This window comes from Manihot esculenta, chromosome 2, assembly GCF_001659605.2.
Source record: "Manihot esculenta cultivar AM560-2 chromosome 2, M.esculenta_v8, whole genome shotgun sequence".
Taxonomy (NCBI): Eukaryota; Viridiplantae; Streptophyta; class Magnoliopsida; order Malpighiales; family Euphorbiaceae; genus Manihot; species Manihot esculenta.
In genome coordinates this window covers 9042780-9055612 of record NC_035162.2, presented here as the reverse complement: position 1 = coordinate 9055612, position 12833 = coordinate 9042780, and the positions used below count along the sequence as shown (strand labels likewise).

Genomic DNA, 12833 nt, shown 5'->3' with positions numbered 1-12833 from the left:
CAGCCCTGTAATGTAATGTTTATTTGCAGTTTAAAAAAAAGAGTTGGGAGTCCACAAAGCTATAGTAGAGTTTTCCTCTTGGATTCCGTCACCCAACTCCTCTATCATCCTTTTATTCTCAAGAAAAAAGGGAAGAAGAAAACAAACAACCCTCTGACACTGTTTTGGATCCAGCCATTGCTATTGACATGGTTACACACTCTTCAGTTTCATGGCTACATAATTTACATCAACTCCATGACATCACGCTCAGATTCTAAATGTGCTCAGAACTGCTACAAAGAGGGAACTGGGTTAATGGCAGTTATCAGACCATTTGGAAGAAAATCTAAGGAACAAGTTTGAGTACACAACATTTTACACGGTAGAGTGGGAGGTAAAAAAGTTATAGTCATGGTGGTACACATCGAGCTGCTTCAACCACGAATCTGCAGCGCTACGAAGATATATTATTCTTTCAAGGTCAGATGTTTCAGGCTTCACCCAAAGATCACCTTGCAACTTGTAATTAGCCATTCCAAAGGGAGGAAGCGAAATTCCACCACTGCTGTCATCTTTGGGTTTAATTCTTGTTGCTTCTATAGAATCTAGCATGTCAGCATGCTCATTCCCACAATCTGCAACATCAAGCCAAGAACAGCAGAGTTTAAAACCAGTAGCAATTACAAACTCTTTAAATAAATAGATGATGCACCATTGATGCATACACAAGTTAGCCAAATACATTTTGAAAAAAAAGTTCATGTTAGTAGTCAAGGTCAAGGGACAAATAGACAAGCATGAGTCAATGCTGCCAATGTTGTCACTCCATAGCTATATTGTTGACAAAAACAAGGAGCTACGTGGGGAATTCTACTGTTTTCTTTGTGCTTCTCTTTAAACATACTAAAATAAAATTAATCACCTGAGTGAAACTCCATAGCAGAAGAGTAATTTACAGGTAATGTAGTACCGTTTCACTTCCTCCTTAATTTAGATAAGGAAAGGGTGTTCCTTTAATAAGGAGAAGGAACGCCAATTCTATTCATCTTTCTGTGGTTCCTGATCTTTTGTTTGTAATGAGAAGCATTAACTATCTTCCAAGAAGCTTGTGATTATGTTCTAATGTAAATCCTGAGAGTTTCAATCATAACACATTTGCTTATGGCAACCAAAGATGGTTTTGCACATTGTTCAGCCTTTGATCCAGATTCTAAAACCAAAGGAAGCCATGGAAAACTAAGAGCTTGTTTAGCTTTTATGCAGTAGAAGAAGAGAAGTAAAAGTTAGAGCTTTCCATTCAATGTTGAAGTATAATATAAAGGAGCTTTTTATTTCAAAGAGCTTTTTACGTCTCTTTGGATTGAATATACCTAAAACTCATATAATATGGATAATAATTATTATATTAAATTAGATATCAAAATAAATTAAAATATCTCATCACTTAATAAAATATTTTTTAGTTATTTTAATGATGATACAGTAAATTAAACATCATAAATAAATATAAACCATCCAACAATATTAAAAATTATGCTATATTCTAATTTAATAAGATCATGATGTCTTTAAATATGATATTAATACCATAAAATGAAACCTTTTAAATAAAAATAAAATAGTTATAAATTATAAATTACATAAAATTTATCTGCGCATAACTTTTACAAATTATAATCTATATATTAGATAAGACAAATTATAATCTAGATAAGAAAAATAATGATAGATGAAAGAGAATATGAAAAGTGACTATATCTTATTTAGAATATAAATGACATTTTTTTATTTTTTTTAGAATAGCTTTTATTGGAAGCCAATATGAGGTGGCTTCTTCCAAAAGAGCTTTTGAAATTTTATCCAAACACTCAAAAAGTGGTTTATTAATTTGAAAAGCCACTTTTAACTTTCTAAAAGCCCTGCTAAACGGAGCCTAAGATAGAGTGCAAGAAGCCTGTAATCAAACATCATTCAACTCCTCACAGTAATTAACTTAAAGCAATGATACTCAGAAAGAAATATTATTAATATTCCACGTTTTTTAATTCATAAACAATCAGCCAAAAAAACTCTCAAAACAATGAAAAGCAACAAGAGATACCTTGGAAAGATGATGACAATGTATGGTATGTGAGGAAACTTGTTGATAAATCCTTCTCATTTCTTTTAGTGGGAATATGATAAATAGGGTACCTGATAAAAAATGAAACACATGCAATTATTGAAATATGTCGAACTCAAGATTCCAATATAGCATAAATAAAAATAATGGGAAAAAAAAACAGTGTAACAAAGCAGGAAAATAAACCAATTATTGACCAAGAGAATTAATCTGCTTTGAACTGACCCATGTCTCCTATTTCACATGTCCTCCTAGGAAAGGGATTTTTACTAATGTGATCAGAGTCCCAAGAAAGATTGATGTCGGTTATCATATACTCATAAAATTTATATAAAAAAAAAAAATAGACAGTGAATCTTCTTGTTACTAGGTAATATCATGGAGACATCAAGGACAGCACATATGAAGTAATTTTATTTGTAGGTGCTCAGGCATAAATAGGAAGTTCTTGTTCGATGTTACTTTTAAGTGCTCATTCATATTATCCTTCAATTTTTAGTCTTAATTCCAAAAAGATGCACAAAGATGACCATCAAACAGAATTCCAGTCTTCTGCACTATCTTAAAATTTTCATCTCTTCCACAATATAAATGTAATTCCACCTCCCTAAATCCTGTTTTATTGAGATATCATACCTCACACATACGTCAACATGAATAGTGTTTGTGAAACTTTCTAGCAGTGTATATGAGATGCTTACTTTTAGTCATATGTTACAATGACAGGACTTGGATAACTTTACTGAGTTTATTAACTATTATGTGACACTGGCAGGAGCAAATGAATAGATGGGGTTGCGAGGTTGGTTAAAGAAACCCAACAATGGTTGTATAATATGCCTAATATTCCTAAAATTTCTAGTTATAGAACAAGTCACTAGCAGTAGGAAGAAGTTAAATAAACACGACAAACACGTGTGAATATGTAAACAATCCGCATTACCAAGCAACAGCCATCCAACTTGCTGGAGAAAGATCCACATTTTTTAGTGTCATCAGTCCCGGGTGATTTCTAGCTAATTCAGTTATCTGAGAATGAAGAACAACACAGATAAATAAATTTGATATTCATTTTTTACAATGGCATGCCTCCAGATAGGATGGGGTGAGTGGAGCAGGGAATGATGCAGATAACATACACTTAAGAAAATCCAGGTAAGTGACTGTTTTAGTAATTTCACAGTTATGCTGGAAAGTATATACATAACTCCATATATATATACACACACATATACATGTATGTATTTATGTATATATGTATGTATGTATACATGCACACACATGCATACACACATATATAAACGAGTACATGCACTTAATTACAGTTGCTATTTGAGTTTATATTCCTTATTATTGAATGCGAACAAAATTTCCACAACTATACTTAGTAAGTTGATTGATGCATTTCAGGAGCACTTCTTTAGTTGATTGATGCAATTCTAACCTACAAACTAGCAACTGTGAAGCTTTCTTGAGTCCTAGATTTTATTAGAATTTAGCTCACACACTGTAAATAGATGCGAACATATCAATAGGAGAAAAAAAAATTCACCTTTTCTATGAGTGGAATCCTCCAGCAGGGAGAAGACGTTTCAAAGTATTGTAGGTAAAGATAACCAAACCTTTCCATTGTTAGCAAAGAACCCTCATGGTCAACGCTTAAATCCTCAGAACTGGTTTCCCAAGTCTGGCTGGAGTTATTGCTTAGAGATCTTGACAGTTTATCATTTGTGCTGTCATCACTCCAAGAATCACTTTCAAATTCTACTGCATCAATGTGTTCTCCTGGATTCAAATTCCTGCAAGATGAAAAGCAGATCAGTTGAATATCACTTCCAAGAAACGGTCCAGAAGAGAAGCAACAAATGAGTCTATTTTTGGTAAATAAAACATTAAGAAACATAAAGACCTGAAAGCTAAAGCTGCCTTATTACTGTAGATCTGAATGGCAGACAGATAAGGGACATAATATTGCATAACACTCTCGCCTTTATTCAACAGTACTTGGGTGCCAGAGCCATACGCACTCCATTCATCATAGCAATCCCACAGATCTCCCAAAGTGAAATATTCAACCATGTCTTTACTACCAGGTGGCTGCCATGAGCTGGTTAGATCATGGATACAGCTCTGCGAAATATTTAACATAAGAGTGAAATTTTGTCAAGGAGAAGGGTCAAGGGTGCTGCCAATAAACCATAAAATTTCAGCAAGGGAGGAGAACATTTACAAGGATCATTAACTAATAGATGAAACTTGTCACCGAACATCTGAAATAATTATTCCCAGCTCTAGCAACTTGTAATGTTATTAAACAGAATGTTGTGTCCCTTGACGTGATATACTCTAATAAAAACAAGAACAAATAGTCTATATGCAACTCGATGGAAAAGAGGGACTTAAGGGATGATTTTCCACACATGAACAGCTGCCAGTGATTTCTATGCCATATCGGATTCAATCAACTTCTTCAAGGTATTGTTCATTATGAGCTATAGGTTGTTGTCTTGTTCATTTCAAAGAAGGTCTGGAGGAGAAGGGTTGCACATACATAGCCCTTCTAACCACTAAAATATTGTAGAACAGTTGGGAGAGGTTCCTACATAAAATTGACAATTAGAAGTCTAAAAAAGCAGCCATAGGCATGAAAACAACATATCAATTCCTAATCCTTTACCATCACTTAGGGTATCACATCAATTCCTAATCCTATACCATCACTTAGAGTATGTTTGCCATTATTGTTTGAGATGCTGTTGAGAAAAAAAACTATTTCTATCAAAGACCTTTAAATTTTCATTTTCGTTTAAATTTGGCATATTTTAAACATAAGAACTTTAAAACAGCAAAATACATTTTCAAAATGTTTTTCTAACAGTATCTAAAATGGTGAGGTGATTTTTCCAAAAGCAATTTGAAACCAGCATTTCCAAAAAGCAATTGGTCTCCAACCACAAACCCAAATGTAGATGGAGGCTTTAAATTGAATGATTCTTTGATTCTTTACAATACTAATTGAGAAATTAGCCCCAAGTTCAACAAATATATATATATATATACTTGACCAATATAAAAAGTTCCTAATTAGAAAAATACAAATTTTTGGATTCTAATTAGATTTGATTACACAGTGATTTTATTCTTATTGTAAATATTTTTACTTTAAGTTGACTTTTTGTGTATAAATACTCAAATCTTGTAAAAATCAATTTAATTGGAATAAAATAAAAAATTTCTCCCAAAAATTCTTTATGATATCATAGATTTCTCCTGATTTTAGAGTTTAAATTCAATTTTTGCTTTTTAGGGTTTCCAAAATCCTAGATCTACCTTTTTGGTAATACTCTATCTAGGAGCTTTTTTTCTTTTGCATCTCACTACCGCCACCAACAGGATTGCCGGACCGTCGTCGGCCAGCTCCGACGCTGGAAAGCCACGCGCGTGAGGCTCATGCGCCCTCACAAGACACTGTTGAAGGTAGCTATTATCAGAAGTTCTTACATTATCATAAGGAAAAATAGGCACCTGTTGAAAGTAGCTAGATCTTTCATTTTCACCATGAATCTTTCAAAAATCTATTGAGGAAATGCAGTTTTAGCCACAGGTTATCTCATTAATAGAATGTCTTTCAGAATTCTTACCTTTAAAAGCTTATACTATTCCTGCAAGAGAAAAAAGCTTATACTATTCCACCAAAAGTGTTTGGACGCACGTGTTTGTTCATATTAGGACAGGCAGAAAACTTGATCCGAGAGCTCTTAAATGTGTATTTGTTCAGTATTCTCCCACACAGAAAAGTTACAAATATTATCACCCTCAATCTAGAAAATACTTTATTAATATAGATGTTACGTTTAGAGAGACTAAACATTACTACCCCATCACCTCTTCGGGGGAGGACAATGAGATAGAAGAGATGATTCCTAATCTTATATCTCTAGAACGTTTTACTCTAGATGAGAATACTATACAGGGAAGACTATTGGTGACCAAATTGGGTGTTTGGATAAACCAAATTTAAGGAGATACTCAAAAAGAGACAAAACAGAAGCAAAACAAGTCATTATACAGCCTACTCAATATCATGAATCTTTCTCTTCTCCATCTAGTGAGTCATCCCTAAATCTGGAGTGCATTGATGATCTAAATAAACTAATTGCTCGAATAAAAGGAGTTAGATCTTGCACAAAACACTCTATTTCTAACTTTATCTCTTATGATTCTTCATCTCCATTTTATAGAGTTTTTGCCTTGTCTATTTCTTCTGTGTCTATCCCACAGAATAGGAAGGAAAACTCTCAAAGATTCTAACCGGAAGGGAGCAATGATTGAAGAAATGAAAGTCTTGGCTAAAAATGAAATCTGGGAGTTGATGTCTCTTCCATTTGGAAAAAAACCAGTTGGTTGCCAATGAGTGTTCATTGTGAAACACAAAACAGATGAATCAATTGAAAGATTCAAGACCAGACTAGTTGCCAAGGGATATACTCAAATCTATGGAGTGGATTACCAGGAGACATTTGCCCCTGTTATCAAAATAAACTCGATCATAGTATTGTTATCTTATGCTGCCAACCTTGACTGAAAGTTATAACAATTTGATATAAAAAATGCATTCCTCCACGGAGACTTAGAGGAGGAAGTGTATATGGAAATTCCTCCTGGATTTACTAATGAAAAAACACAAGAAAAGGTGTGCAGGCTAAAGAAGACTTTGTATGGGTTGAAGTAGTCACCCGAGCTTGGTTTGATCGATTCAGCAGAGCTATGATTTCCTTTGCCTATCAACAAAGCAATGTTAATCATACCTTATTTATCAGACATCACAAGGGTAAAATTACTCTTCTCATAATCTACATTATGACACTAAAAAGATGACTCGGCTGAAAAAGTTTTTAGCTCAAGAGTTCAAAATTAAAGATCTAGAAAAACTACAATATTTTTTAGGAATCGAAGTTGTCAGGTCAAAGAAGGAATTATTTATCTCTCAGACAGAATACATTCTGGATCTTTTGGAAGAAACTGATATGTTAGGTTGCAAATCAGTAAAAACTCCTATTGAGAGCAATCACAAGCTATAAGCAGAGATTGGTTAATCAGTAGACATTGGCAGATATCAGAGGTTGGTAGGCAGAGGTTGGTAGACAGACTGATTTATCTTTCGCATACTCGACTAGATATAGCATACGCAGTTAACTTAGTCAATTTATGCATGACTATCATGAGTCTCACATGTTAGTTGTTTTTCGCATTTTACAATACTTAAAGTCTGCTTCTAGAAAAGGTCTCCTATTCTCTAAACACGGTAATCTCTGGGTACACGTATCCACAGATACGTATTCGCAGATATATATTGGGCTGGATCCCTTAATGATAAGAGGTCGACTAGTGGTTACTGCACACTTGTGAGGAAACCTTGACACTTGGAGAAGCAAAAAGCAAAGTGTTATTACTCAATCAAGTACTCAGGCGGAATATAGAGCAATGGCACAAGGTGTTTCTGAACTCTTGTGGGTGTAGAGATTATTGGAAGAATTGAAACTATTGGAAAGGGATAAACTTCTCTTGTACTGTGACAAAAAAGCTGCCATATAGCTCACAATCCGAATACTACATAGAGATTGATCGACATTTCATTAAATAGAAGTTAAATAATAGTGTCTTGATATTAGATCATGTGACTTCCGATGAACAACTAGCTGATATATTTACCAAATGACTCAACAACAAGACCTATCACACCTTGATTTCCAAGTTGAGCATGTGTAATATCTATGCACCAACTCGAGGGTATGTGTGATATCTATGCACCAACTCGAGGGAGAGTGTTGACCAACATAAAAGATTTCTAATTAAGAGAATTCAAATCTTTGGAATCCTAATTAGGTTTGATTATAAAGATCTTATTTTTATTGTAAATATTCCTATTTTAGATTGATTCTTTGTGTATAAATACTCAAAATTTTTTAAAGATCAATTCAATTGAAATAGAATAAAAAATTCCTCCAAAAAATTCTTCAAAATATATATATATATACCACAATGCTCAGCAGAAGTGAATATATAACAATGGAGACAACAAATCATGTTGATTGAAGTATTGGAAGCCGTATTAAAGCCTAATTAATTTACATAAAAAACCATTAAGTCTTAGATCCAATGAGCACTTTAAAAGGCAAAAACTAATAAAATTTGCAAAGGAAGTAATCTGGTATGCATACTATTTTCTAATGTACACAGGTAACGGTTTAGATCAGGTGGCAGTTGACAATTATGAGACGAGATTGAAGATTGATTTGCATTTAAATTTACAAGATTTCATCTCTCTATCTCTTAATGATTATATATACCATGTACTTTATACCAAAAATGAAGTACAAAGATATGGTCCTTAGACTTCTGCATTGAGCATAGAGAGAGATTGTTTTTGCATTGAGCATAGAGAGAAAGATTGTTTTTCTTATACTTTAGCACTAAGCACACAACTGTCTCAAGTAGCCCACCTTTCCCCTCAAAATCATAAAACTTAGGGTGCATTCATTTTCATTTCGCTGTGGTTTTTTATTTTTCGTTTTTTATTTAATAAACATAAAAATTGTTTGGTTGTTATACTTTTGTTTTTATTTTTATTAATTGTTAGAAAGTGTTTTTAAAATTAAAAATAAAAAATAAAAACCGAAAACCACATATATTAGTTTTATTATTACATATTCTATCAAACCATTATATTTCTTTCCAACTATTATCAGATTATTATTATTATTAACAATTTCAAAATCTTATCTTCATTAATCAAATTATATTCATTCAATTAATTTATAAAATATATTTTTATTTTATTATTATAAAAAATTTATTATTTAATTCTTATATTATGAGAAAACTCATTAATTAGCTCCTTGATTTTAAAAAATACATGCTTGAAGTTTTAACAAATCTATTAATTAATCCTTCTATTAGTTTTAATTTTTAAATATTTTACTATTTGGTCTTATTTTACTATTTGGTCTATATAATATGAAAAAATATAGTAGTTGATCCTTCGGTTTTGTAAAAATATCTATTAATTATTTTCTTTGTATTAAAAGCATTTTAAACTTTTTGCAAGAAAATTTACCATTTAGTCCATTTAATATGATAAAAATCATTAGTTAATCTCTCGATTTTTAAAAATACATTAAAATATCACTAAGGTATTAAAAAATATACTAATTAGTCATTCTATTAATTTGGCTTTATGGTAAGAGAATATTCATTAATTAGTCCCTCAGTTTTGTATAAATATTTCCTAATTAGTCTTTTTAAAAGTATTTTTAACTTTTTTACAACACTTAATAGCTAAAATTAATAAAAAAATTAATTAATAATTTTTTTAAAATCTCAATGATATTTTATTGTATTTTTCTAAATCAAATGACTAATTAGTAAGTTTTATATACACATGGACTAAATAATTTTTTTTTTCAATACTTAACAACTAAAATTAATGAAGACTAATTAGTTTATTTTTTAAAATCTAAGAATATTTTAATATATTTTTAAAGGCGATAGACTAACTAATGAGCTTTTGGACCAAATAGTAATTTTGTACTATAATATCCTATACTTTGTAAAAATAATTTAATATTTATTTTTATATGGAATCATTTATAAAATTATTTATATCATATTTAAAAAAAATATAATTTATTACTTACTTTTATGCAATAAAATATAAATTTATTTTTATGCGAATAATTTTTAGAAAATAATTTTCAAGAACTAAATAACTGTTTTAATTTTAAAAAAACAAAAAATAGATATAGTAAGGGATTAACAAGAGCTCCTTGTACTAAGCCAATTCGTAAATGCATTTAAAAATAAATATGATAAGCCTCGGTTCTGTTACCCAATTTCAATTTTCAAGAAAAAAAAACAAGCGCACCATTAATTACTTAATTAGTTTCACTTATTTTATTCTTCCTTTCTACATCGAGGACGGGCAAATAACGGTAGCCATATTTGTCCATAGCCATGTTTTTTAAAAAATAAACTACAAAGAATATATTAATTATATAATTAAAGTGAAATAATAATTAATCCGCTCACAGCAAAACGACTAGTTAAATAACTAAACTATTTTTTTTTGAAGTAAAGTTAATAACTAAAGTTAAAAATAAAAAATAAAAAAATAGAACGTGTGACACATGGCCACGGAACTGAAGACAAACAACATCTATCTCAGAAGTGAATTAAGCAATAATGCCACAGAATAATAATGGAAAGAAATCTGTAAATTTCTTTTCTCTTTCTTAAAGAAAGGCGAAATTTGCAGTAAATAAGAGGAATTAAGCTAAAAAGAAAGGTAATATCAGATCAGATTGGTAACAAAGAGAAGATGAAAATTAAGAGAACACAATGGAAAGAGAGTGAGAGTACCTGAGGAAGGAACCTGGAAGGAACAACTGGAGTCACACATTGAAGAAAGCGTTCCAGATTTGACTGCAGCCTTGTTGAAGGGGACGACATCGCTATTCTCTGCTTTTCTTTTTTCAATTTTTCCTTCTTCTTCTTCAATCGCAGATTCATTCACTTCACTCGCAAGTCGCAAAACAATCACTATTTCCTCTCAAAATATGTTATTCTTGAACGGTGTAGTTGCATACATGCCTAAAAACCCCAAATTTTGCTTCCATTATACGAATAAATAAAGCAGCCTCAAAAGGAAGAGTATAAGAGACACTAATAGTAGCAGTTCAACGACTCACCTTGACGGCCTCCTTTCCTTTCTGCGCTTGTTAAACAATCAAACACTTGATCTTCTCGCGCTATAAGCTCCTATATGTTGAATTAGAGGTGGGATCATTATAAGCAAATGGGTACAGAAACGCAAGAGAGGACAAAAGCAATTTACTTTCTGTTTTCGTGTCTATTTCTTTCAGGGAAAACGAAATAAAATTCATATAGAGCCATACAGGCGGAGAGATTGAGAGAGTCCACGAAATGAAGAGTGGTGTCGGAGCCTCGGGCGTTCACTTCGCCGCGTGTGGGGCAAAAATGTCAGGTGGCTTGGCTTGTCGTTCCTTTCACATCATTTTCTTGTCGTTTTCTTCTTCATCGTCATCCATTCCTTTCTATTTATTGTTTCTTTTAAAATAAACTAGTCAGTTTTGGTCTGTCTAAAAACATAAATTAAAATTAAAATTATTTTTATATGTATACAAAATAATATATATTCCTCTAATATTAAAATTAAATAGTTTAATTTTATATTTTAACTCTACTAAATTAAAAAAATTCTTCATTAAAATAATTTTTTAAATAAAATTGAAATATAAGTATTAAATTATTTTTAAAAAAATTATAATATATACGGTAATCTTAATATAACCAATAATTAAATATTACTTTCCATTTCAAAAAATAAATAAATAAATATTACTTTATATTTTAAAATATTTTTATTATTTTAAAGATAATTAATCAAACGTTGTTTAATTTGATAAAAATAAAATATAGATAATGAATTACTGAATTTTCAAATAAAGCGTTTAATTTTGATATAACTAAAAGATGAAAAATTAATTAAAAAACTTAGTGTAGGTCAAATTATAGCTTAAACTATTTGAAGGCTAAAACAGTTTTTTTTATATATATATTTTTTATTATTATAAATGGAACAGTTTATAAAAATAATTTTATTTTTTAATGCTTGTAATTAAACTTATAAAATTTACTTTTAAATATTTTTTAATTAATAAAAATTTATGTAAATTCTGTCTATAAGAAAATCATATTAAATTCATTTTGTTATAGTTTGAGTTTATGATGAGACTCATTTTTATGTTTTAGACCTAAATCAAATTTCTAAAAATTCTCTTAAAAAGAAAAACATAGATTAAAAAGTGAGAGATGTCAAATATAATAATAATAAAAAAAATTAATATATTTAACATATAACTAATAATGGTTATATTATATCTACTACATAGAAAATATTAAAATAGAATATATAAGTTATGAAAATCATCCACAAATGAATTTACGTTAAAAATATTTTATTTTTTTAACTAATTTATGTTTTTTAATTGTTTTATTTATTAAGTTTTGTTAATATTTTAATATGTAAATAAATTAAATGTTTTTTTAATTATGTGCGATAAGTTATTTGATTGATTAAACTTTTAATACTCTAATTTAGAGATTAATTTCAGAAGCATTAAAAATATTAAAACTAAATTCAGTTTTTTAAAATAAATAAAAATTAAAAGTAAAAAAGGTGTTCTGCGTGGGCGGGGGGGCGAGGGCCCTCCCACCTTGTATGTGGACAGGCGGTATCAAGTCAATGTTTTCTCACCATGCAAAATGTGGATAAGGTGGTTCCTTGGATCATAACCAAGTGTATCTCATGCAGCCAATGCGAGTAGTCCCGTCGTTAGGTAGGAACTCGAAATCGGTGTCGTTTATGATTAATTAGTGTATCACAATTTCTTCTTTTTAGTTACTTTGTTGGACAACATTTAATTTCTTTATATCCGTGATTTGTTATTTTCTACGTTTTAAATATGAAATGAGAAAGACAAAGGATGCTCGATTATGTATATAGTCTCAATTTCTTATTATGTCTATATAAGAAGTTTTAGTGTTTATTCGTTGTCCCTTACTTTGTTGATAGCTGTTTGAAAGTGCGAGGGGTCCCTCAAGTTCAATTCCAAAGCATAGTATTTTTGCTCCTTTAGGTGACTCAATG

At 30.6% G+C, this 12833-nt stretch overlaps 1 protein-coding gene across 2 annotated transcripts; it reads right to left on the bottom strand.

Moving 5' to 3' along the window:
• Positions 1-83: 83 nt before the first annotated feature.
• Positions 84-11145, bottom strand: LOC110609332. Of its 2 annotated transcripts, none has more exons than XM_021748839.2 (8): positions 10998-11145; positions 10852-10921; positions 10523-10753; positions 4014-4234; positions 3657-3903; positions 3048-3133; positions 2084-2175; positions 84-617 (listed from the first exon to the last, which is right to left on the bottom strand). In XM_021748839.2, the coding sequence occupies exons 3-8, from the start codon at positions 10670-10672 to the stop codon at positions 358-360; spliced, it is 1056 nt and encodes a 351-aa protein (XP_021604531.1). In that variant the 5' UTR covers positions 10673-10753; positions 10852-10921; positions 10998-11145; the 3' UTR covers positions 84-357. The 2 variants fall into 2 exon arrangements, with proteins under 2 accessions (XP_021604531.1, XP_021604532.1); XM_021748840.2 differs by having other exon boundaries at positions 11059-11077.
• Between the last annotated feature and the right edge of the window lie 1688 nt (positions 11146-12833).